This window comes from Chlorocebus sabaeus, chromosome 6, assembly GCF_047675955.1.
Source record: "Chlorocebus sabaeus isolate Y175 chromosome 6, mChlSab1.0.hap1, whole genome shotgun sequence".
NCBI classification, from domain to species: domain Eukaryota; kingdom Metazoa; phylum Chordata; class Mammalia; order Primates; family Cercopithecidae; genus Chlorocebus; species Chlorocebus sabaeus.
In genome coordinates this window covers 50192941-50218335 of record NC_132909.1, presented here as the reverse complement: position 1 = coordinate 50218335, position 25395 = coordinate 50192941, and the positions used below count along the sequence as shown (strand labels likewise).

The 25395-nt window shown below is 53.2% G+C and overlaps 1 protein-coding gene across 2 annotated transcripts; it reads right to left on the bottom strand.

Moving 5' to 3' along the window:
* Window positions 1-3612: 3612 nt before the first annotated feature.
* Window positions 3613-24329, bottom strand: MAN2B1 (mannosidase alpha class 2B member 1). 2 transcript variants are annotated; one of them, XM_007995399.3, is made up of 24 exons: window positions 24114-24329; window positions 23271-23373; window positions 22919-23092; window positions 22053-22246; window positions 20971-21103; window positions 20584-20729; window positions 18194-18310; window positions 15362-15447; window positions 15158-15278; window positions 15000-15078; window positions 14399-14508; window positions 13897-14004; window positions 13522-13638; window positions 12463-12648; window positions 9165-9262; window positions 8955-9072; window positions 7207-7325; window positions 7014-7115; window positions 6440-6527; window positions 6235-6315; window positions 5258-5485; window positions 4546-4701; window positions 4336-4438; window positions 3613-3829 (listed from the first exon to the last, which is right to left on the bottom strand). In XM_007995399.3, the coding sequence occupies exons 1-24, from the start codon at window positions 24273-24275 to the stop codon at window positions 3717-3719; spliced, it is 3042 nt and encodes a 1013-aa protein (XP_007993590.2). In that variant the 5' UTR covers window positions 24276-24329; the 3' UTR covers window positions 3613-3716. The 2 variants fall into 2 exon arrangements, with proteins under 2 accessions (XP_007993590.2, XP_007993591.2); XM_007995400.3 differs by having other exon boundaries at window positions 15362-15444; window positions 24114-24328.
* Between the last annotated feature and the right edge of the window lie 1066 nt (window positions 24330-25395).

Sequence of the window (25395 nt, the reverse complement as noted above, 5' to 3'; positions counted from 1 at the left end):
TTTGGGAGGATCGCCTGAGGTCGGGAGTTCCAGACCAGGCTGACCAACATAGAGAAACACCGTCTATACTACAAATACAAAATTAGCCGGGCGTGGTGGTACATGCCTGTAATCCCAGCTACTAGGGAGGCTGAGGTAGGAGAATCGCTTGAACCTGGAAGGCAGACATTGCGGTGAGCTGAGATCATGCCATTGCACTCCAGCCTGGGCAATAGGAGCAAAACTCTGTCTCAAAAAAAAAAAAAAGAAAACTTTGGGAGAGGCTGGGCATGGCAGCTCAAGCAAGTCATCCCAACACTTTGGGAGGCTGAGGCGGGAGGATCACTTTAGTCCAGGATTCTGAGGTTGCAGTGTGTTCTGATCAGGCCAGCACACTCCAGCGTGGGTGACAGAGGGAGACTCAGTCTCCAAAAAGATAACTCAGAAGAAATAAACAATTTTGAGGCCGGGCGCAGTGGCTCACACCTGTAATCCCAGCACTTTGGGAGGCCGAGGCAGGCGGATCACCTGAGGTTGGGAGTTTGAGACCAGGCTGGCCAACATGGTGAAATCCTGTCTCTACAGAGAAAAACAAAAGTTAGCCGGGTGTGATGGTGGGCACCTGTAATCCCAGCTTCTCAGGTGGCTGAGGCAGGAGAATCGCTTGAACCTGGGAGGCGGAGGTTGCAGTGAGCCGAGATCGTGCCATTGCATGCTAGGTTGGGTGACACAGTGAGACTATGTCTCAAAAAATAAATAATTTTGGTTGGCACTTGCACTTTCTACCATGGGGCCTCACGCAGAAGGGTAGACAGCCCTGGGGTGCTCTCCCCAGACTACCTTGGCACATTTCACTGCTTTCTCCTTCTAGAAGACTTTATTTTTTTGTTTTTTGAGACAGCATCTTACTCTGTCACCCAGGCTGGAGTGCAGTGGCGCCATCTCGGCTCACTGCAACCTCCACCTCCTGGGTTCTAGCGATTCTGGTGCCTCAGCCTCCTGAGTAGCTGGGATTACAGGCATGTACCACCACACCAAGTTAATTTTTTGTATTTTTTTTTTTTTTTTTTTTTTTTAGTAGAGATGGGATTCACCATGTTGGTCAGGCTTGTCTTGAACTCCTGGCCTCAATTGGTCAGTCAGCCTTGGCCTCCCAAAGCACTGAGATTACAGATGTGAGCTCCTGTGCCTGGCCCTAGAAGGAGATTTTTTTTTTTTTTTTTTTTTTTTTTTTTTTCTGAGACAGAGCCTCGCTCTGTCGACCAGGTTGGAGTGCAGTGACACAATCTCGGCTCACTGCAACCTCCCTGCCCCAGGTTCATGCAATTCTCCTGCCTCAGCCTCCATAGTAGCTGGGACTACAGGCACCTGCCACCATGCCCAGCTAATTTTTTTGTATTTTTAGTAGAGATGGGGTTTCACCATGTTAGCCAGGATAGTCTCAATCAGAAGGAGACTTTTTAAAGTTTTCAGGGGGTTCATCCTGTAGCCAGACTCTATGGAGCAGGACAACTATGCTGGGGTGCCCTTCTCAGGCCTCTCTGGCTCACCTGTAATAATCCCTGTCTTTAGAGGGTGCCTTAGACAAATTTTCAAGGAGCACATCCAGGAACCAGGTCCCACGTGTGACCAAAACTAGGCCTGGGGTGCTCTGCTGTAGGGTTCCTAGCTTGCCTAAGCTGTTTCCTTATCCCCACCCCATCCCCAAGGACCTACAAATATTTCCTGGAGGCACATCCCACAGTCAGAGGCCTCTGCAGGATGGCAGCCCACCTGTGGTCCTTCTGCTGGCCTCTTTATTTGATTGCGACCAGTCCCTACCACTGGCTGGGACACAGGAACCTTTGCACTCAGAGCCTCCTATGAAGGAGCCCACACGGGGCTGTGGGCAAACTCAGGTCACCCTCTCCAGGCCTCTCGTTGGCCAGGTCCAATCTCTCTTCCTGGAGGGGGACTTATAAAAGTTTGGGGCGGGAGGTCACATGTTAAAACAGGGACGCATGTGGGACCATGGCTGAGCCTGGAAAGTACTCCACAGTCTTTACTCAACCCAGGCCAGTCACTACCATAGGAAGGGGACTTAGAAATACTTTTGGTGGGGGTGATACCGCCAATAACAGGTTCAATATGGCAGATGGGTGCAGGGAGCCCTTATCAGGCCTCACAAGCTGGCCCAGCACTCCATCAAGAAGGAAACTTGAAAAGCGCATATCTGGTGAGCATGCCCCAAGTGGGACCACAGAAGAGTGTCCCCTGCCATCCCACCCTGGCATCCCTAGGTGGCCCATGCTAACTGGCCCATTGGAGGGGTTCTCAGAGGAAACATTAGAGGGCCAACATGATGCCACCCTCACTGGGCTTCCCTGTCCACCCTGGGCCAGTCCTTGTCATCAGAGGGGGCCTAAGAAACATATGCTATTGGTGCTTGCAAACTGACCCCTGGAACACTTAAAAACTTTTTATTTTTATTTATTTATTTTTTTGAGACAGAGTCTCGTTCTGTCACCAGGCTGGAGTGCAGTAGCACAATCTCGCCTCACTACAATCTCCGCCTCCTGGATTCAAGTGATTCTCCTACCTCAGCCTCCTGAGTAGCTGGGACTACAGGTGAGCGCCACCATGCCCGGCTAATTTTTGAATTTTTAGTAGAGAAGGGGTTTTACCATGTTGGCCAGGATGGTCTCGATCTCTTGACCTTGTGATCCACATGACTTGGCCTCCCAAAGTGCTGGGATTACAGGTGTGATCAACTGTGCCCTGCCTACTTTTTTTCTTTTTCTAGAGACAGGATCCGCTCGATCACACAGGCCGGAGTGCAGTGGAGCCATCATGGTTCACTGCAGCCTCAAACTTCTGGGCTCAAGCAATCCTCCCACCTCAGCCTCCCAAGTAGTAGCTGGGGATTATAACTGCATGCCATCCTACCTGGATAATTTTCTAATTTTTAATTTTTCTTTCAAGAGATAGGATCCAGGCTGGTCGTGGTGGCTCACGCCTGTAATCCCAACACTTTGGGAGGCCGAGGCAGGCGGATCACTTGAGGTCAGGAGTTTGAGGCCAGCCTGGCCAACATGGTGAAACCCCATCTCTACTAAAATTACAAAAATGAGCCAGGCATGGTGGGGGGGCGCCTGTAGTCCTAGCTACTTGTAAGGCTGAGGCAAGAGAATCGCTACTACCCGGAGGCAGAGGTTGCAGTGAGTCAAGATCGGGCCACTGCACTCCGGCCTAGGCAACAGAGAAAGACTCCGTCCCCCACCCCCGCCACCACACACACACAAAGAGATAGGATCTGGCTCTCTTCCCCAGGCTGGAGTGCAGCGGTGTGATTATCACTTACTGCAGCCTTGACCTCCTGTGCTCAAGCAATTCTCCCAAGTAGTTGGGAATACAGACACCTGTCACCACACTCGGCTAATTTTTAACATTTTTTGTACAGACAGGGCCTCATTTTGTGGCCCAGGCTAGTCTAGATCTCCTAGGCTCAAGTGATTCTCCCTCCTCAGTCTCCAGAGTTGTTAGGATTACAGGAGCAAGCCACCACACCCGGCTGTGGGTTATAAATTCTGTCTCCCTCCAACAAGCAAATAACAAACAAAAAAAACCCCACACTCAGTCACAGAGTGACCTGAGTCTTAGTAGTAGCATTTTAATGGCAGCAGCCCCAAGAAGAGAGTGAGAGTCTGCTCTGCCCCCGGAGCAGGGGGCTTGGGCTTCGAGGGGCCGTCCCAGCAGACCTAACCATCCACCTCCTTCCATTGAACTGAGGCCAGGAAAGTGCGGATTTCCATGGGTTCCAGCGTGATGTTGGCCGGGTCCAGCTGGTAGGGAGTTTGGTGGGGTGTGGGGCCTGGAGAGGTGTAGGGGGAAGGAGGAGTGAGGGGCTGCAGACTTCCTCTGACTTACCCTACTATGCTTCCTTCCCTGGTTCTGGACACAGCTGCACATCCCCGAATCTGTCTCCAGGGCCTCAATCCCAGACTCCTAACCTGCTTCCCCAGCCCTGAATACACTCCCAGGTCCAATGCCTGGCCACTGTCCTCAAACCCTCAATCTGACCCCAGGTGAAAAACGGAGAGGAAAAGTCGCACATAGACACCGTCCCAGAACTAGACACGAATGGGGATTTTCAAATCTTGTTGTAGGGACTAAACACCACCCACAAACCTCAAGACCCATTCCCAGTTTGCCGTACCCATTTCAGATCCGTTAAGCCCTAACCTGGATCTGGACTCTGCCCCCATACCCTCATGACCTTTTTGGGTCCTGGCCAACATCCCATGCCTCACACATTGCCCCCACCTGCCGGCCCCAGGTAAGACTCCACCCCTTCCCTACCCCTGACCAGGGCCCCACCTGTGTTTGTTGTCCACTTGAGCCTGGAGGCTGCCTCACGGAGCTGGTTGGCCACCAGCGTGGTTTCCTGCAGGCGGGTGATGGTGAAGGTGGAGAACAGGTCCTGCGGGGAAGGGGATGGGCCCAGATGAGTTGGAGCAAAGCCAGGTTTCCCTTCTCTCCCTCTTTCTTGCCTCTCTCCGATCTCCTTCTCAATTCTGCCCTTCTCACCCTCAAGTTCAAGGTAACGGGGGCGCTCAGGTTACGTCCGGAATCCTCTCCCACGGCAAACTGGTGCTCCAAGCGCAGCAGCACCATCTCGGGGCCCCAGCTAGCCAGCGTGAGCAAGTGCACCGATGGCGGCAGCTCCCTGCGCAGCCCGGAGAACTGCGAGAGAGACGGCGGGGCTGTTGGAGGGGGCGGGGCCTGGATGGAGAAGGGCGGGGCCGAGCCAGGTCAGGAGGCAGGGCTAGGTTGTAGGGGCGGGGTTTCGCCGGAGAGAGGCAGGCTCTGCCGAGAGGAGCGGCCAGGGCCGTGACAGGGAGGGCTGAGCCAATGGGGAGATGGGTCGGTCCTAAGCTTAGGGTTCGAGTTCCGACGGAGTAGAACTGATGTGACTTGAGACTCTGGGAGTTATGGCGGGGCTGAAGCCGCGGGGCGGGGTGAGGCGGGACAGAGCTTGGGGGAGGTGAGAAGGCGAGGGCGGGGGCGGGGTTAAAGTGAAATGGGCGGGGCCGGAGGTGAGGAGATGGTTTAGGGGCCTGAGCTACAGCTGTGCCTCTACACAGTCCAGGTGGGTTGGGAGGGGCGGGCACTGGGCGGGGACTGCCCAGGGGATGGGGCTGGCCCGAGGGTTTGGGGCTAATTAGGAAAATCCGCAACCAAACCCGGCTCCCTGGTAGACTTCATTCCGGTCCTCTCTGCCCACCCCGCTGCCCCTCACCTGCGTGCGCGGAGGAGCCCCGAGATTGTAGGCGGCGCCGCCACCCGGGGCCAGCACCACCTGCGGGGCCAGGACCTCCTGCTCGGCCAGGAGCCGGTGCCCGGCAGCTGCAGCCTGGGCTGTGTCCAGCAGCACCAGGTGGCGCCCTCGCACCCACGCCCCCGACCCGTTCTCCATTAGTGGCTCCGATACTCCGCGTTCATCGTCCTTCAGCAGCCTTCGGTGCACCTGGGGGGAGAGTGGCCAGGAGGGGGTGAGAGTCGTGGGTTTGTGGGTGTCCTTGGGCCAGACACTGGGTAAGGGCGTGTGGGAATGTCAAGAGAAATTAAAGGGTGGGAGGAACAGATGATGAAGGTGAGGGTCTGGTAGGGCAACCCCAGCAGAGGCAGGATCCAAGTAGGCATGGGAACCAGGCCGGAGGGAGGCAAGTGCCTAACAGGGGGGCCTGGATATGGCACGTCAGAGCCTGGAGGGAGCCTGGGTAGGAAATGGAGAAAAACGGAGAGGAAAAGTCGCACATAGAAATGGAGTCCTCGGCCGGGCGCGGTGGTTCACGCCTGTAATCCTAGCACTTTGGGAGGCCGGGGTGGGTGGATCACCTGAGGTCAGGAGTTCGAGACCAGCCTGGCCAACATGGTGAAACTCCGTCTCTACTAAAATACCAAAATTAGCCAGGCGTGATGGTGTGTGCCTGTAATCCCAGCTACTCGGAAGGCTGAGGCAGGAGAATCGCTTGAACCTGGGAGGCAGAGGTTGCAGTGAGCTGAGATAGCACCATTGCACTCCAGTTTGGACAACAAGAGCAAAACTCCATCTCAAAGAAAAGAAAAGAAAAGAAGAAAAGAAAAGAAAAGAAAACAGAGTCCTCAGCTTAGTGGGGCCTGAAAGCAGAGAACTGGGCCAGAAACAGCCTTCAAGGTCCAGCAGGGGGCCAGGTCGGGAGGACCCTGGCTCGGATGGGGCTCTGACCCACTCACCATGAGCTCCAGCGAGCCATCTCTCAGGCTGCTTCCCCCCTGGGAGCGGTCAGTCAGCACAGTCAGCTGCATGTTTCCATCCTGGGGGTTGAAGGGTGAGAGTGGAGGGCAGTCAACCCCAACCCCAGGCAGCCTTGAGATGCTGCAGATAAGGGGTGATTCCCTTTCTATTGAGGTGGGGAGGTGCAGGGTAGGGGAGAGCTACCGTGATGTAAATCCGGGTGTTGACTGGATAGTAGTTTCCTGCCACGGGCTCCGTCTGGTTCAGTTTCCAGGTGGGTCGATAATCCCGCCTGGGGTTGGGGGTGAGCTAGTCAGGCTTGGGGTCTGGCTCCCCTGCTCTTTTTTATATTATTATTATTATTTTTGAGATGGAGTCTCGCTCTGTTGCCCAGGCTGGAGTGCAGTGGCGTGATCTCGGCTCACTGCAAGCTCTGCCTCCCGGGTTCACGCCATTCTCCTGCCTCAGCCTCCTGAGTTGCTGGGACGGCAGGCACCCACCACCACACCCGGCTAACTTTTTGTATTTTTAGTAGAGATGGGGTTTCACCGTGTTAGCCAGGATGGTCTGGATCTCCTGACCTCGTAATCCGCCCACCTTAGCCTCCCAAAGTGTTGGGATTACAGGCATGAGCCACTGCACCCGGCCTGGCTCCCCCACTCTTCACTCTCCCTTCATCCTCTGTCTCCCATGCTCATGTAATCAGCAAATTCCCCCACCACCCCTGGGCCCCAACACACCACAAACGACCCCCTCAGTGCTCTCAGTCACTCCCTACCTCCTCTCCAGGATCTCCCGGCCATTGCTGTCTGTGTAGAAGCGTCCCTTTGTCTCCAGCGGTGTGTCAAAACGGCTGATGACCTCCTTCCCCCAGGTGTCACTGTACCCAATGGGATGGCAAGGTTGTGAGCCTTGGATAAACCCCACTCTGCCCTTGCTTCCACACCCCTCTCCCAGCCTGTGCCACTCACCCCACAGGTATCGGCCCCACCGACCACTCCAACTCCAGGTGCCGCTGTCCTGGGTACAGGCGAACCACCTGGGAACACCAGGCTGAGAAGTTCTGGTGCACCTCCTGCACTAAGGGCGTCTGCAGGCACACGGGTGAGGTGGGTGTCAGCCTGTACCTTAGCAGAGGTGAGTCCTACAAATGTCCCCTCACCCTGGCCATAAACCGCATTAAAGCCTACATCAGGTCAACCTTTAGTCACTGCCACATAATTCTTTTTTCTTTTGAGACGGAGTTTTGCTCTCTTGCCCAGGATGGAGTGCAGTGGCACGATCTCGGCTCACTGCAACCTCCGCCTACTGGGTTCAAGCAATTCTCCCGCCTCAGCCTCCCGAGTAGAGGGATTACAGGCACCTGCCACCATCCCCGGCTAATTTTTGTATTTTTAGTAGAGATGGGGTTTCTATCCATGTTGGCCAGACTTGTCTTGAACTCCTGACCTCAGATGATCTGCCTGCCTTGGCCTCGCAAAGTGGTGGGATTACAGGCATGAGCCACCGCACCCGGCCTCTTTTTTTTTTTTTTTTTCTTTTTTTGAGACAGGGCATCACTATGTAGGCACCTGATCAGCAAATGCTCCCACCTGGTCTTGAACTCCTGCACTCAAGCAATCCTCCTGCTTCAGTCTCCCAATGTGCTGGGATTACAGGCATGAGCCACTGCACCTGGCTTGCCACATCACTCTTGAGTGTGGCATAAATGCCTCCTGTTCACCATTGCCCCATAGAATAGGATTCTAGCGTGGCACATGGCTACCTAGGATAAAGACTACGTTGTCCAGTCTTCCCTGAGGCTATCAGTAGCTGAGTGACCACAGTTTGCCCCACAGAAAGTGATCCAAGTGGTGTCAACAATGTTCCTTCCCCTGGTCCCTCTGCTACTGACTCAAATACAGATGTGGTGGTTGGAGCTTTAGCAGCCATCTTGGACCATGAGGTGGAAACTGAATACTGGGGAAGGCAGAGCAATGAGATAGAAGAGGAAGTCCCGGGTGATTATGGAACTACCCCACCTTCTCTGGACTAACAGCCAGACTGAATGTTAGAAGAAAAGTATCTTCTATCTTATTCTAGTCACAGTTAATTTGGGTAACTCTGTTAGAACAGGCACAACTATATCCTAATACAGTGACCCAGATATGCAGACATTCATCTAAAAGGGACTCACATGAAATTCGAGGCTCTTGAATGTGAACAAATGTGAGTTTTGCCATCTATGAAAGTCAAACATCAATGAGAGGCCCTGGGAAACCCCTGTCCCTAGCCAGATGCACCCACAAGCATTCACCCTGAGACTCACGCAAACCCAATCAATCCAAGGGTGGACTCTCAAATATCCACTCCAGATATAAGCTCCTCTTACTACAGACTTTGGTGAATTCTTCAAGCAGTGATATTTGGCTCTCCTGATTCACAAGCCAAGTGGGAATGCCCCACCCCCGATTTCTAAAACTAAGTATGTAAATGTCCACAGCGGATGAGAATGGCTTTGTATGTGTCCTACGGGGAGACTCTCATACAACCAGCCATGAATATCAAGTCTACGGGAGGACCGTCAAATATTCCCCCCGCTGATCTGTGGGTCTTAGTCCACTGATCTGAAGGAAAAGTAAATCCTCCCCTACCCTCACGCTACACATGGCCCACCACCCTCCTGGGCTCCCTAACTCCCCCATTCCCAACTGCCCACTCATCATTCCTAGTCCCTGACCTTCACCAGGCGGATCCGAGCCCAGCGGCTCACAGGCAGTGGTTTCTGTCGGTTGGGTCTGAAGATGTAGGCACCTGAGGCCTGGTCACTTTCGTTGTCACCTATACTGGCGTTGTACCTGGGGTTGGGGGAGGTGAAAGTCAGGTAAGGGGCCCTAGCTCCATGCAGAGCATCACCACCCCACCCTCAGGCCTGGTGATCTTCCCTTACCAGAAGAAGGTCTGGTGAACAGGCAGTAGGAGTCGCTGATTCATGTTCATAATCTCCATCAACAGCCCTGTGTCAGGATCAAACGTTGCCCGGATGTGCTGGGCAGAAAAGGGTCCACAGATGGGTTTGTGTGTGTGTGTTTGTGTATGTGTGTGTGTTTTTTTGTTTGTTTGTTTGTTTTTTGAGACTGAGTCTCACTCTGTCACCCAGGCTAGAATGCAGTGGTGCAATCTTGGCTCACTGCAACCTCCACCTCCCAGGCTCAAGTGATTCTCGTGCCTCAGCTTCCTGAGTAGCTGGGATTACAGGCGCCCGCCACCCTGCCTGGCTAATTTTTGGATTTTTAGTAGAGAAGGGGTTTCACCATGTTGGCCAGGCTGGTCTTGAACCCCTGACCTCAAGTGATCTGCCCGCCTCGGCCTCCCAAAGTACTAGGATTACAGGCATAAGCCACCACGCCCAGCTGGATTTTTTGTTTTTTTTAAGACAGAGACTTGCTCTGTCGCCCAGGCTGGAGTACAGTAGCACAATCTCAGGTCACTACAGCCTCTGCCCCCTGGGTTCCAGCAATTCTCCTGCCTCACCCACCTGGGTGGCTGGTATTACAGGCGCAAGCCACCACGCCTGGCTAATTTTTGTATTTTTGGTAGAGACGGGGTTTCGCAATGTTGGTCAGGCTGGTCTCCAACTCCTGACCTCAGGTAATCCATCCGCCTTGGCCTCCCAAAGGGCTGGGATTACAGGCATAAGCCAATGCACCTGGCCTGGGTTTTGTTTTGTTTTGTTTTGTTTTGAGACTGAGTCTTGCTCTATTGCCCAGGCTGGAGTGCAGTGGTGTGATCTTGGCTCACTGCAACCTCTGCTTCCTGGGTTCAAGCAATTCTCCTGCCTCAGCCTCCTGAATAGCTGGGACTACAGGCACATGCCACCATGCCTGGCTAATTTTTGTATTTTTACTAGAGACGGGGTTTCACCATATTGGCCAGGCTGGTCTCGAACTCCTGACCTTGTGATACACCTGCCTCAGCCTCCCAAAGTGCTGGGATCACAGGCATGAGCCAACGCGTCAGCCCCTTTTTTTTCAATGTAAAATTTTTTTAGGGCCGAGCGCAGTGGCTCACTCCTGTAATCCCAGAACTTTGGGAGACCAAGTTGGGTGAATAACCTGAGGTCAGGAGTTTGATACCAGCCTGGCCAACATGGTGAAACTCCATCTCTACCAAATTAAAAAAAAAATTAAATTAAATTTGTTTTCTAGAGATGGGGTCCCACTGTGTTGCCTGGGGCTAGTGTACAAGTCCTGGGCTCAAGCAGCCCACCATACCCAGCCATTCAACCTGATTTTCTCTTTTTTGTTTGTTTTTGAGACAGAGTCTTGCTCTGTCCCCCAGGCTGGAGTGCAGTGGCATGATCTCGGCTCACTGCAACCTCCCCCTCCTGGGTTCAAGCGATTCTCCTACCTCTCCCTCCAGAGTAGCTGGGACTACAAACATATACCACCACGCCCAGCTAATTTTTGTATTTTTCGTAGAGACAAGGTTTCACTATGTTGGCCAGGCTAGTCTCAAACTCCTGACCTCAGGTGACCTGCCCACCTCAGCCTCCCAAAGTCCTGGGATTACAGGCATGAGCCACCATGCCCACCCCAACCTTATTTTCAATCTCACCACCTCTTACCACCTCTGTGGCCTTCCAGGGCTAGTGCAGTCAACCCCTTCCAGGTGCCTGCACTTCCACACTGGCTGGCTACAATCTGTTCCCCACAACAGCCACAGCACACCTGTGATACCCTAAGTCCCATCGAAGCCCTCCTCTGCTGCAGACCAGGGCCACCTTGGGCATCTGATGTGTGAACCACAATGCCAGAACTCACAAGACTTTTAGAGGCCTGTGGGAATGTTTTAACTTCTTTTCTTTCCATTTTTTTTTTTTTTCAGACGGGGTCTGGCTCTGTTGTCCAGGCTGTGGAGTACAGTGGTGCGATCTCGGCTCACTGCAAGCTCCGCCTCTCAGGTTCACGACATTTTCCTGCCTCAGCCTCCCAAGTAGCTGGGACTACAGGCACCTGCCACCACGCCCAGCTAATCTTTTTGTATTTTTAGTAGAGACGGGGTTTCACCATGTTCTCCAGGATGGTCTCAATCTGCTGACCTCATGATCCACCCCCCTCGGCCTCCCAAAGTGCTGGGATTACAGGCGTGAGCCACCGCGCCCAGCCTCTTTTCTTTCATTTTAATAAAAATATAAAAAAGATTCCTAACATGAACAGTCCAACTACAAAACTTCTTTTATTTTTTGAGACAGGGTCTCACTTTGTCACCCAGGCTGGAGTGCAGTGGCATGATCTTGGCTCACTGCAACCTCTGCCACCTGGGCTCAAGCAATCCTCCTTCCTCAGCCCCCAAGTGGCTGGGATTACAGACATTACCACCACGCCCAGCTAATTTTTTATATTTTTTGTAGAGACTGGGTTTCACCATGTTGCCCAAGCTGGTCTCGAACTCCTGAGCTCAGTAGATCCACTTACCTCGGGCTCCCACGATGCTAGAATTACAGGTATAAGCCACCATGCCCGGCCTATTTTATTATTATTCTTTTCAGACACAGTTTCGCTCTGTTGCCAGGATGGAGTACAGTGGGATAGTCACAGCTCACTGCAACCTCGAACTCCCCAGCTCAAACCTCCCATCTGGGCCTCCAAATTAGCTGGGACAACTCCTGGGCTCAAGTGATCCTCCTGCTTCAGCCTCCCAAAGAGCTAGGCTTAGACACATTAGCAACAATGACTGGCAAAAGCTAAAGTCTTCCTTTTGGTCCTCAAGGCCCTCAAGGTCTGACCTGTCACCCGTTCACCCTGCTTCAGCCACACTGGGTTCCTTGTGGCTCCTGGGATTCTGCACACTCTCCTGCCTGAGGGCTTTTGTGCCTGTTATTCTCTCCCCACCTGGATCTCTCTTCCTCCAAATAGCCACATGACTCCTTCCCTCAGGTCATATCTTAAATGTCACCTTTATCAGGAACACATTCCCTGAAACGTGCCCACCAAAACTGCAAACCACCACCTGCCACCAGCTCTGACCTATAAAGTGTCACCCATGATCACACTGGGTCCTCATAACAATCCCAGGAAAGGACACTGAGGCTCCGACAAAGGTCACTTGCTCAAGGACACACAATGATTGGAGTGGTGACAGGAGGTCATGAGCCTGGGAACCTGCTGACCCAGAGTCCACACAGCTTACCATGACACTTCAAATTTGTCACAGGAGCAGGAAAGGGGATTGAAATGGGGTCTCACCTCATTTTCGATGGTTAAAGCAGGGGACCAGGATCTCCTGGGGATGGGCTGCGGTGCGCGGGCCTGGGGCTTCCAACGAGGCACCTGGGCTACTGAATAGGTGCTGAAGCCCAGGGCGGGCAGTGAGGCTGAGAACAGCAGCTCCGGAGGGTGCGCCTGACTGTCTGAGCTGGGATATACCACCACCTTGGATAAAGGAGGAGGGAAACTGAGTCAAGAGTACCCATGAAAAGCCATACATGCATGGAGACAACAAACTCAAGGAAGGAAAAGAGTCCTGAGATGGGGAAAGGAAATGGAGGTGTGTGTGGCAGTGGGGGGACAGTCAGATTCCAAGGAAATGATTGCAGAGAAGATTCACCAGGTGGAAAAAAACCCACTGGGAGGGCGGAGAGACTATGGAATGAAGGAGTGAAGTAGGGGAGTGAAGGAGGAAGTACGGGAAGAAACCCTCGAGGCAGGTTCTCAGGAGAGGAAGAGGTTTGGGGGAGGACGTTTTCTGGAATGAAGGAGATGTCCATAAACAGCAATAAATTTTCCTGGGGGAGCGGGGTATTAAAATGGGGGACCAGCCAGGCACGGTGGTTCACGCCTGTAATCCCAGCACTTTGGGAGGCCGAGGCGGGTAGATCATGAGGTCAGGAGTTCGAGACCACCCTGACCAACATTGTGAACCCTCATCTCTACTAAAAATACAAAAATTAGCCGGGTGTGGTGGCGCATGCCTGTAATCCCAGCTACTCGGGAGGCTGAGGCATGAGAATCACCTGAACCCAGGAGTCGGAGGCTGAAGTGAGACGAGATGGCGCCACTGCACTCCAGCCTTGGTGACAGAGCAAGACTCTGTCTCAAAAAAAAAAAAAGGAGGACCACTCACAGGAGGCAGATGTTCCCAAGGGGAGACTGATATTAAGGGGCAGAGGGAGAAGATACAAGAGCGGGGAAGAGGGATGTATGAGTGGGAGGTATTCATGGAGGCAGGCGGTATCCATGAGGGCGATGAGGAAATGCCCATGTGGGAGGGGTTCCAGCGGGGGAATATTCGTTGTCTGGGCTCACATCGCTGGGTACTGTCCTGCCATTGGGGTCCTTCACAACGAAAACGCCTTCGCTGACCGGCAGCCGTACCATCCAATTCACCTTCCGCCCCAGGGGATTATAAACGATGACCTGGAACTGGGGGGGCGGTCAGAGAGGGCACGGGTCACAGCAGGCCTTCTCCAAACCCACCCACTTTGCACAGAAACGCCCCTGGGTGGTCCTGGTGCGGTCACGGCCCATCAGGCCAAGCCCCCTCGAGATGCGTTGGTCTCTGTCCTGACCCAGCGTCGCAGCCCACGTAATTTCACTCCAGTATAGTCCTCCAAAAACATTTTCCAACTACCTCCTCTAAAGCCCATCTGCCCAAGATCCACCCCTCCCGTCCCGGCTCACGCGCGCCGCCGTCTGGCTGAGCGGGCAGATGCTGATGTTTAGCTGTCGGCAGAAGGTTAAGTGATCTTTGAAGCCTCTGAGCCGTGCCAACGCGTTGCTCAGGAGAACCTGCGGAAGAGCGCAAAGGGACCAGTGGGTTCTGGACGCCTGGTCTATCTGACTCCTTCCCTCTCCTCTCAGGCCCCGCCCCGTTCCGGTCTCTGTCCCGCCTCCCTCAAGACACGCCCCACAAGCCCTTCTAGCCCAGCCCTGCTGCCCTTGACTATGCCCCATAGCTGTCTCGGCCTCCTCTTGCCCACGCCCCGCCTCCTTTTCCCCTCCAAGGCCCCGCCCCATTACTGAATCTTTCCCTGCCTCCTACAAGCCCCGCCCCCAAGAGCCCTTGTAGCCCGCCACACCGCTCTCGGTTACACGTCACACCTGTCCCTGCCCCTTCTTTCCCAGGTCCCGGCCCCGCCCCTTCCTGTCTCCACCCCCATGTCTCCAGGTCCCGCCCGCGCACCTCGCAAGACCCCCAGCCTGCAGCAAGCTGGCGCGCGTAGTCGTCGGCCACGTGCTGGCGGGAGGTGCCGCTGACGGCGTCGTGATGCTGGAGCACGGCCATCGCCTTATCTGCTCATAGACAATGAGTCCGGTGAGGTTCTGCGGGACTGAGCTCAGACCCCAAGGGGAAGCGAAAGGTCCGGTGCTGGCGGGCAGGGTTCTTAGAGGCTTTAAGAAGGAACTCGAGGACGGCCGGGCGAGGTGGCTCACGCCTGTAATCCCAGCACTTTGGGAGGCAGAGGCGGGCGGATCACGAGGTCAGGAGATCAAGACCATCCTGGCTAACACGGTGAAACCCCATCTCTACTGAAAATAGCCAGGCGTGGTGGTGGGCACTTGTAATCCCAGCTACTCGGGAGGCTGAGCCAGGAGAATGGCGTGAACCTGGGAGGCGGGGCTTGCAGTGAGCCGAGATCACGCCACCGCACCCCAGCCTGGGCGACAGAGCGAAACTCCGTCTCAAAAAAAAAAAAAAAAAAGAAGGAACTTGAGAGGGGCGGCCTAGGGGTGGTTTCCAGCTTCAGCCGCAAACCTCTTCCTCTCTTGGGCCTGATGCTTACTTAGAGGTGCACTGTCTCCTGAGCCATAGGGTCCCACGTTGGCCGCCAGGCCCACCAGCGCCTCCAGCTGGTTGCACACCTGGAGGCAGAGGGGTATGTTGGGGTGCCCAGGTCGGGCCTCGGGGCTGCGTGCCCCCACTAGCCCTGCTCCTACCCACCTGCAAGAAGTTGTAGCTGAGGCGCTCGTAGCGTTTGAGGGCCGGCCGACTAGAAAAGTAACCGGTCCAGAACTGGTGGGGGCCATCCGCGTAAGGGAAGAAGTCGTCATGTTTCACTGACCTACAGCGGCAGGGGCATTGAGGGCAGGGTCATGACCCACGGGGCATGCCAACCCCCCCAAGCTCCCCAGTTTCCCCAAATACCAGGTGAGGTTGGCCTTGTTCAGCTCCCAGAGGTAACAAGCGGGGGTGGAGTAGAGAACATGGACACTGCTTCCTTTTGCCTGCTGCTGGGGGAGGCGATGGAGTGAGCCCTCGGGAGTCCGCACCTTCCCGGGGGCCCACACTTCCACACATGTGTGCACATTCATGCATCCCATAGGTTCAGTTTCTCTAAATACACATTTGGTGGGCAAGCCAATGGTCGGATGTGAAAATGAATTTTGGCTGAAGTCAAACATGACCACTAGCCTTTTTAAAAAGGATTTCAGTGATGCAAGAATAAACCTGAAATTTTACTAAACTTTTACAATAATTCCAACTTTATTATTAAAAACTTTTGTGGAAACACTAAGTGTGACATTATAGGGCAGGAATAATCGTTTTGCAGGACCATCAGATTATTATCAAAAGACACAAATTTTTTTTTTTTTTTGAGGTGGAGTCTCGCTCTGTCACCCAGGCTGGAGTGCAGTGGCCCGATCTCGGCTTACTGCAAGCTCCACCTCCCGGGTTCACGCCATTCTCCAGCCTCAACTCCTGAGTAGCTGGGACTACAGGCACCCACCACCACGCCCGGCTAATTTTTTGTATTTTTTAGTAGAGACGGGGTTTCACCATGTTAGCCAGGATGGTCTCGATCTCCTGACTTTGTGATCCGCCCGCCTCAGCCTCCCAAAGTGCTGGGATTACAGATGTGAACCACTATGCCCGGCCTAGACACAATTTTTATAATGAATGGAGGTGCACTTTCACCTGAGCGAGGTGGAGGAAGAAGAAAGTGACCTATATGAGGAAAAGGATGTTTGTTTTACTCGTGCTGTGTCCCCAGTGTATACAGTAGGTACTCAATAAACTTTTTTTTTTTTTTTGAGACTGAGTCTCACTCTGTCGCCCAGGCTGGAGTGCAGTGGCACGGTCTCAGCTTGCTGCAACCTCTGCCTCCCAGGTTCCACCGATTCTCCTGCTTCAGCCTGCCGAGTAGCTGGTCTTACAGATAAGTGCCACCACGCCCAGCTAATTTGTCGTATTTTTAGTACAGACAAGGTTTCACCATGTTGGCCAGGCTGGTCTCGAACTTCTGTCCTCAAGTGATCCACCCACCTCAGATTACAATCCCAGCACTTTGGGAGACCAAGGTAGGCAGATCACTTGAGGACAGGAGTTTGAGACCAACCTGGCCAACATAGGGAAACCCTGCGTCTATTGAAAATACAAAAATTAGCCAGGGTTGGTGGCACATGCCTGTAGTCCCAACTACTTGGGAGGCTGAGGCAGGAGAATCGCTAGAACCCAGGAGGCAGAGGTTGCAGTGAGCCAAGATTGTGCCACTGCACTCCAGCCTGGGTGACAAAGCAAGAATCTAGCTCAATAAACAAACAAACAAATAAATAAATAAAATTTTAAAAAGAAAAAATAAATAAAAATAAATGACATAAAAGAGCTGTTTTGGTGAAATAGCAGTGCAGGGAGCGAGTGGAAGGTGGGGATGGAGATTGCACTGCAGTGAGGACAAGATTGACGGGAAGGGGTGCCTGAGATGGGAGAGGGGAGACAAGTTTCTGTACTGATGAGAGTGACTGTGCACACAGCCACAGCCACAGGCCACTTAGTGCGAAACACTAACACATCTGTATTGGGTAAAATGATAACTGCCCAAAAGTGTCCATGTCCTGATCCCCAGAAGCTATTACTACGTTAGATTACATGGCAAAAGGGGAATTAAGGTTGCAGATGTAATTGAGGTTGTTCATCAGCTAAACTTAAAGTAGGGAAATTAGGCCACACAGTGGCTCAAATCTGTAATCCCAGCACCTTGGGAGGCCGAGCGGGGTGGATCACGAGGTTAAGAAATCGAGACCGTCCTGGCCAACACGGTGAAACCCTGTCTACTAAAAATACAAAAATTAGCTGTGAGTGGTGGCACGCGACTGTAGTCCCAGCTACTTGGGCGACTGAGGCAGAAGAATCACTTGAACCTGGGAGGCAGAGGTTGCAGTGAGCTGAGAGCACGCCATTGCACTCCAGCCTGGGCAACAGAGCAAGACTCCGTCTCTGAATAAATAAATAAATTAAAATGTGGAAGAGGGAGGCAGAAGAGGTGAGAATGAGAGAAAGGGATGTGATTACAGAAACAGGGTCAGAAAGATGCTGTGTGGCTGGCTTTGAAGATGGAGCCAAGAAGAGACTTTGAATGTGGGCAACTTCTAGATGTTGGAAAAAGCAAGGAAATTGTATTCTCTCCTAGAGACTGCAGAAAGAACACAGCCTTGCCAACACCTTGATTATAGCCTGGCGAGACTCAGGCTGGAATTTTTTTTTTTTTTTTTTTTTGAGACAGAGTCTTTCTCTGTGGCCCAGGCTGGAGTGCAGGGGTGCGATCTCAGCTCACTGCAACATCCACCTCCCGGATTCAAGCGATTCCCCTGCCTCAGGCTCCCAAGTAGCTGGGATTACAGGCGTGCACCATCACAGCCGGCTAATTTTTGTATTTTTAGTAGACACAGGGTTTTACCATGTTGGTCAGGCTGGTCTTGAACTCTTGACCTCGTGATCTGCCCGGCTTGGCCTCCCAAAGTGCTGGGATTACAGGCGTGAGCCATCACGCCCAGCCTCATGCTGGACTTCTTACCTACAGAACTGTAAAACGATGTATTTCCGTTGTTTTGAGCTGCTACGTGTGTGGTCATTTGTTATAGAATGACCACAATAGAACAATAGAAAACAAAGACAGCACTGAGAGCTATGCACATGACACAAGGCCCCCGGATGCAAGTGCACATGTGCACAAGGGTACCACAGGGTAGGGACACTGACCTGCGCGTTTACCAGCCGGATGAGCTTGTCAAGGTTCTTGAACCACATGTTGGCGTTCTCATATTGGAAGTCCGAGCCCATGGTCATCACAATGTGGTTGGTGCGGTAATGCCGGCCCTGCAGGCAAGAGGGGAGTCCTGAGGCCAGAGGATCCTGGGCCATCCCTGTGTATAGCTGTGTTTTGATGTATATGGGGTCAAGGATGTTGGGTGCACATACAGGCATGGGTGGACGTATGGCACATGGGAGCGTGGGGACACAGATAAAAGTAGCCACCGGTTGTTGAGCAGCTCTCTTGGACCCACTACCTAGAAGAGGGCATCCAGGCACCATGCCATGTTATCTCTTGCCCAACCTATGCTATCTCTTCTAATGATGAATGCACATAAATCCAGGAGGGGGGCATGGTGATGGTGAAGAGAATAGCATCTTCCTCCAAGGGGCATGAGAACATAATTACAGGGGCTCACACTTGTAATCCCAGCTGCTCAGGAGACTGAGGCAGGAGGATCACTTGAGTCTAGGAATTTAAGACCAGTCTGGGCCACATAGTAATACCCTGTCTCAAGAAAAAAAAAATTAATCTGAAACAATTTTTTTTCTTTTTTTTATGAGACAGAGTTTCACTCTGCTGCCCAAGCTGGAGTGCAGTGATGTGATCTCGGCTCACTGCAACCTCCACCTCCCAGGTTCAAGCAACTCTCCTGCCTCAGCCTCCCAAGTAGCTGGGATTACAGGCATGCACCACCACACCCAGCTAATTTTTATATTTTTAGTGGAGACAGGGTTTCGTCATGTTGGCTAGGCTGGTCTCGAACTCCTGACCAGATGATCTGCCCGTCTCGGCCTCCCAAAGTGCTGGGATTACAGGCATGAGCCACTGCACCTGGCCATCAATTTTTTTAAAAAAAGGGAAAAAAAATTTTTTTAGGAGACCGTGTTATGCCAGGCATGGTGGCTCACACCTATAATCCTAGCACTTTGGGAGGCCAAGGCAGGAGGATCACTTGAGCTCAGGAGTTTGAGACTAGCCTGGGCCACATGGTAAGATGTTGTCTCTGTGAAAAAGTAATTTTTTTTATTTATAAAAGTGTTAAAGGCTGGGCGCGGTGGCTCATGCCTATAATTCCAGAACTTTGGGAGGCTAAGGCTGGTGGATCACAAGGTTAGAAGTTTGAGACCAGCGTGGCCAATATGGTGAAACCCCCTTTCTACTAAAAAGACATAAAACTTAGCCGGGCGTGGTGGTGGGCACCTGTAATCCCAACTACTCGGGAGGCTGAGGCAGGAGAATCACTTGAACCCAGTAGGTGGAGGTTGCAGTGAGCTGAGATTGTGCCACTGCACTCCAGCCTGGGTGACAGAGTGAGTCTCAAAAAAATAAAAAAGGAATTCTCAATAAAAATGTTAAAAATAGACTGGGCACAGTGGCTCACGCCTATAATCCCAGCACTTTGGGAGGCTGAGGAGGGCAGATCACCTGAAGTCAGGAGTTCAAGACCAGCCTGGCCAACATGAAAAACCCTGTCTCTACTAAAAATACAAACATTAGCTGGGCGTGGTTGCGAGTGCCTGTAATTCTAGCTTCTCAGGAGGCTGTGGCAGGAGAATTGCTTGAACCTGGGAGGCAGAGGTTGCAGTGAGCTGAGATCACGCCACTGCACTCCAGCCTGGGTGACAAGAGCAAGACTCTGTCTCAAAAAAATAATAATAAATAATAAATAAATAAGAATGTTAAAAATAGAGGCCAGGTGTGGTGGCTCACAGCTATAATCCCAGCACTTTGGGAGTCCGAGGCAGGCAGATCACTTGAGCTCAGGAGTTTGAGAGCAGCCTGGACAACATGGTGAAACACCATCTCTACTAAAAATACAAAAAATTAGCTGGATGTGGTGGTGTGCGTCTGGAGTCCCAGCTACTTGGGAGGCTGAGGTGGGAGAATCACTTGAATGTAGGAGGTGGAGGTTGCAGTGAGCCGAGATCGTGCCACTGCTCTCTAGCCTGAGTGACAGAGCAAGATTCCAGCTCAAAAAAAAATTAATTAATTAAAAATAAAAGGAAAAAGGCATGGTGGCTCACGCCTGTAATCCCAGTACTTTGGGAGGCCAAGGCAGGTGGATCACTTGAGGTCAGGAGTTCAAGACCAGTCTGGCCAACATGATGAGACCCCAGTGCAAAAATACAAAAATTAGCTGGATGTGCTCGTTTGAACCCAGGAGGCGGAGGTTGCAGTGAGCCGAGATCGCACCACTGCACTCCTTGAGACAGAGTAAGACTCTGTCTCAAAAAAATTAAAAATAAAGATAACGTGTTAGGGGGATGCCTGTACCATGGGAAGGGCTCATTGCTTTGTATATACCGGACTTGAAGGTTCTGGACACCAGGGTTACCTGGGCAGTGGCCACATTTAGGAAGTAATCGACCAGCTCCTTGGCGTTGTACTCGGGGCTGCGGGGGTCCTCTACCACTGGCTGATCGACACACAGCACATCCCAGCACAGATTCATTGGTGGGTTGTAACCGTTGGGAAGCACACCTGCAGGTCACACCAGGTTCAAGGGGTGGCCCATCACCCAGACCTGCCGTGGTTTCAAAGCCTGCCATGTCCCACCCAGGATGGGCTTCAGAATTTGCATCCCAGTGCAAAAGGAAATGCAGAGACTTTGTTCCCAGAATATAGAAATTCCAGGACAGTGACGGCAGAGCAGATATCAAGCCCAGGGCCCTTCTGAGTGTGTGGCACCATGGCTGGCCCTGCCCTCACCAAGCCCCCTCACCTGTGAAGAGGTCCGCGGTCGGGGGCTTCAGGCTGGCACTGGCCCGCCACACCTGCTCCATCTCTAGCTTCTGCATCCGTACCCACTTATCTTGATAATCAAGGCGCCCGAAGAAGAAGCCGTCAAAGCCCATCTGGGGATGGGGGAGGAAAAGGCAGTGTGAATTAGCGCCCAGCCCTCTCACCACCAAACTCCCTTTTGCTTGGGAGGGACAGGTCAGAGCACAGGTTAAAAAGCAGAGCTAAGTCAGTGTGATGGCTCTTGCCTGTGATCCCAGCCTTCCGGGAGGCCAAAGCAAGAGGATCACTTATACCCCGGAGTTTTTGAGACCAGCCTGCACAACACAGACAGTCTCTACAAAAAAACTTAAAAATTAGCCAGGCGTGGTGGTGCGCTCTTGTAGTCTCATCTACTATGGAGGCTGAGACAGGAGAATCGTTTAAATCCGGAGATTGAGGCTACAGTGAGCTAGGATTGCACCACTGCACTCCAGCAGGGATGATAGGGATGTATCAACAAAACAAAACAAAACAAAACAACAAAAAAACGTAGGGCTGAAACAGAGTGGCCTCCAGCTTATTTCCAAGCTTGGGGAAGTTTCAGAACTCACTACCCTGGGCTAGCAGGGAGAGGGCGGGTCCAACATCAGAAACCAGGTTCACCTCCCCAGCGCTGTCAAAGCTCAGAGCAGGCCTGACTCCAGGAATGAGGTTCCCCCTTCCACAACCTGAGGATGGATGGGGTCTGAGCACAGGTAATGAAGCTGTTTTTAAGGCAGCTTAGGCATCCACTTGCCACCCAGTTTAGGGAGGAGCCATGATCCTAGCTAGTGGGTGGGGCCAGAACACGAAGGGGGGCCTATTAGGGGAGAGGGTGGCGTCAGCCGGAGCTGGGTCCGCCTGGGGCTGGTCTGAGCCGGCTGAGGCCAGAGCTCAAAAGTCACTGGCCTCACTCAAGGGGCAGGGCTTCAACAGGCTTGGGCCTGGTCCTTGTGAGTTTCAGGGAGAGGGCGGGGTTTGAGTGGGCGAGGGAGGAGCCAGAGTGAGTGAAGAGGTAGGCCCAAGAGAGGTCCTGGGTCGCACCTGCGCAAACAGCGAGGCCTGCTCCCGAGAGTGGCCGAAGGGGTCAATGTGCCAGGCCACACGGGGTCGCCCGTCACTGCCAAATGTGTCCTCCAGAAAGCGCAGCCCGAGTGTCATCTGGTCCACGATGGCACCGTAGTGGGTGGCTGCCTCATCGTTCATCACCCAGCCACCGTTGGCGAACTCCAGGCGCCCTGTGCCAGGACAGGCAAGGTCGGGGTCAGTGGTCACAGCCAGGAGTGGGACCAGGGTGGGTGATACTGGGAATGTGAAAGCCTGCCTGTGCACTCATTTCTGGCAGAAGGAGAAGAGGGGTCGCCCCCAGGCCACAGTTCCCAGATATGGGGAAGAGGCCCCCCTGCATGGCAGGCTTCCCAGAGGATGCATGGCAGATGGGGCCTTGTGGGATGTATAAGAGTTCTCGGCCGGGCGTGGTGGCTCACACCTGTAATCCCAGCACTTTGGGAGGCCAAGGCGGGTGGATCACAAGGTCAGGAGATCGAGACCATCCTGGCGAACACGGTGAAACCCCGTCTCTACTAAAATACAAAAAATTAGCCGGGCGTGTTGGCAGCCGCCTGTAGTCCCAGCTACACGGGAGGCTGAGGCAGGAGAATGGCGTGAACCTGGGAGGCGGAGCTTGCAGTGAGCGGAGATCGCACCACTGCACTCCAGCCTGGGCGACAGAGCGAGACTCCGTCTCAAAAAAAAAAAAAATAGAGTTCTCCAAATGGAGAGTCCAGGCAGGCGGAGCGATATGCATGTTGCACAGCTTGCACATGGCATGAGAAAATCTCAGAAACCAGAAATGCAGAAGCAGAAGTTGGGCTGGGCTTCCTCTTTTCACTTCCTTGGGGCAGACTCACCCTGGCGCACAAGGTCTCGCACGACTTCCTGCATGGCATTTGTCTGCTGGTGCCACCAACGGGAGAAGAAGGCAATCTCCACGTAAATGAAGCGACGGGTGGGATCTGCCAGCAAGGCAGAGATGACCGAGTCCAGGATGTACTGCACACCGGCGTGCTGGATGTCATTCTTGACTGTGGATAACAGGGGTAAGGCTCTCAGGGCACAGCAGAGCCAAGGGGGTTATTCCTAGACACAGGAGCCCAAGTCCTGGATATTAGGGTGACACTGGCCCCACCCTAATGTCCAGGACCCAGAAGGGATTACAGGGACCATGGGGATCCCAGGGACCAGTCCCCATCCTCTACTCACTTCCATAAAAGTACTGGTCCACGGTTTTGAGCCAGCCTACGTCATCATGTGTGTGAGGCACCAGGTGCACGTTCAGCATGTTCGGCTGCACTGTGGGGCATGTCTGCACAGGGACCCCAAACACACATACCTTGTCAATAACCCCGGATGTTGGGGGCTGCAAAGTAAGTCTTGATCTAGAGGTGAGTGACTCAGAGAGGCCTGATCTCGCCTATGTGCAGAGGAGGCCAGGCCCTCCCAGGCAGGACACACACGTACATAGTTGTGCTCATAGATACAACCCCCACTTTGCACAACCCCACAGGGCAGCTCTCATTCACACACTGGGAAAACAATAATAGAAGTAGCTGATGTTTGTTCAGCATTTGCCAACAGCAGACGGTCACCCTGGGAGGTGGGGTGATGTTATCCCCAGTTTCCAGATGAAAGCACTGGGACTCAGAGAGGATAGGTGACTTGCCCAACGTCACACAGTTAGGAAGTGGAAGAACTAGGCTGGAATTTCAGGCAGACTCTAGAGTCCCAGCTCTCAGCCAGCACCTCCCCCCACACATTCACTGCTCACCTCCTGCCACCTCCTGCCCCTCCAATCCCACAGTTAAGTGCAGGCAAAGTCCAGGCAAGCATCCCGGAGACACAGAGGCAGGTACAATCAGACACAGTCCCATACTCAGATGAGCAAAGCCAGACCTCTCGCAGTGACACAAAGCACGCACTAAGACCACACTGTCATATCATCAGCCATTCACTAGACACCCGCAGGACAGACCCACCCACACCTCTAGACTGTATTTGGTGTTTCACTCTGCCTCCTGTACGTTTCCGCTCGGAGGCCCCACTCACCTCGTATCCCCCGGCCCGAACACCGGGAGCCGCCAGCAACAACAAAAGGAAAAAACAGAGAGGCGGGAGCGGTGGCCGCAGGGCGCAGGAGATGGTCCAGGGGCCTGCTGCGTCCAGGCAGCCGCGAGCGCTGACCCCCGCAGCCCGCGTGTAGGCGCCCATGGCTCAGCAGCTTCCTCCTGGGGTTCCACGGCCCTGTAAAGGCCGGGCAAACGCCCCGCCCCGAGACCCGGCCGGGCCAATCGGGGGGCAGGGGCGGGGCCAGGGCGCGATCTGGCGGCTCACGGCACAGAGGCTGTAGCACTCGGCAATCCCGGGAGTCCTTATAGGAAGGTAGGAAAATGCCACCCTCAGGGCACTTGTTGGGCTAAAGGTGACTTTGACGTCTCACGGGCTATAACGAGTCTTGGAATGCTTGGAATCCTGGAAGGACCTAGCTTGCCTAAGAGGAGGATTTGATAAGAGTCCTATACCGTGGGGATTGGGACGTTGGGTAAGTACCCTTGGCGTACCGGGGATGGGATCCAGCCTGGTTGAGAAGGATCCCTGGGTGTTCCGGAGAGGAAAGGGGGTCTGATAAGTGGGGAAAGACCCCGAGTCTTTCACGCCTTTCCCAATTCCTACCAGTTCATTCTCTGATAGAAAACAAAGCCCAGGCCGGGGCAGTGGCTCAAGCGTGCAATTCCAGCACTTTGGGAGGCCCAGGCTGGTGGATCGCTTGGGCCCGGGAGTTTGAGACCAGCCTGGGCAACATGGGTTGTTTTGTAGAGACGGGTTTGAAAACACAGAATTTGTGATTTTACACAAAATGCAAAAATACAAAAATTAGCTGAGTATGGTGGCACATGCCTGTAATCCCAGCTACTTGGGAGACTGAGGCAGGAGAATCGCTTGAACCTCGGAGGCGGAGGTTGCAGTGAGCTGAGATCAAGATCATGCCATTGCACGCCAGCCTGGGCAACAAGATTGAAACTCTGTCTCAAAAAAACAAAAATAACTGGGCATGGTAGCACGCATGTGTGCTCCCAGTTATGTGGGAGGCTGAGATGGGAAGATTGCTTGAGCCGAGGAGTTTGAGGGTGCAGTAACCAGAGATTGTGCCACTGCACTCAGCCTGCATGGCATATCTTTTTTTTTAAGAAAAAAAGAAAAAAAAAAAGGAAACCAAAGCCCAGATTATCTAGGTCATCAGGGCCATCTGGTGAGTTGCCAGAGGGCAGAAGTCACTGTCTTGTTCCTAGCACCTGACTTAAGACACAAAGTTTATGAAGTAAGCAAGCGA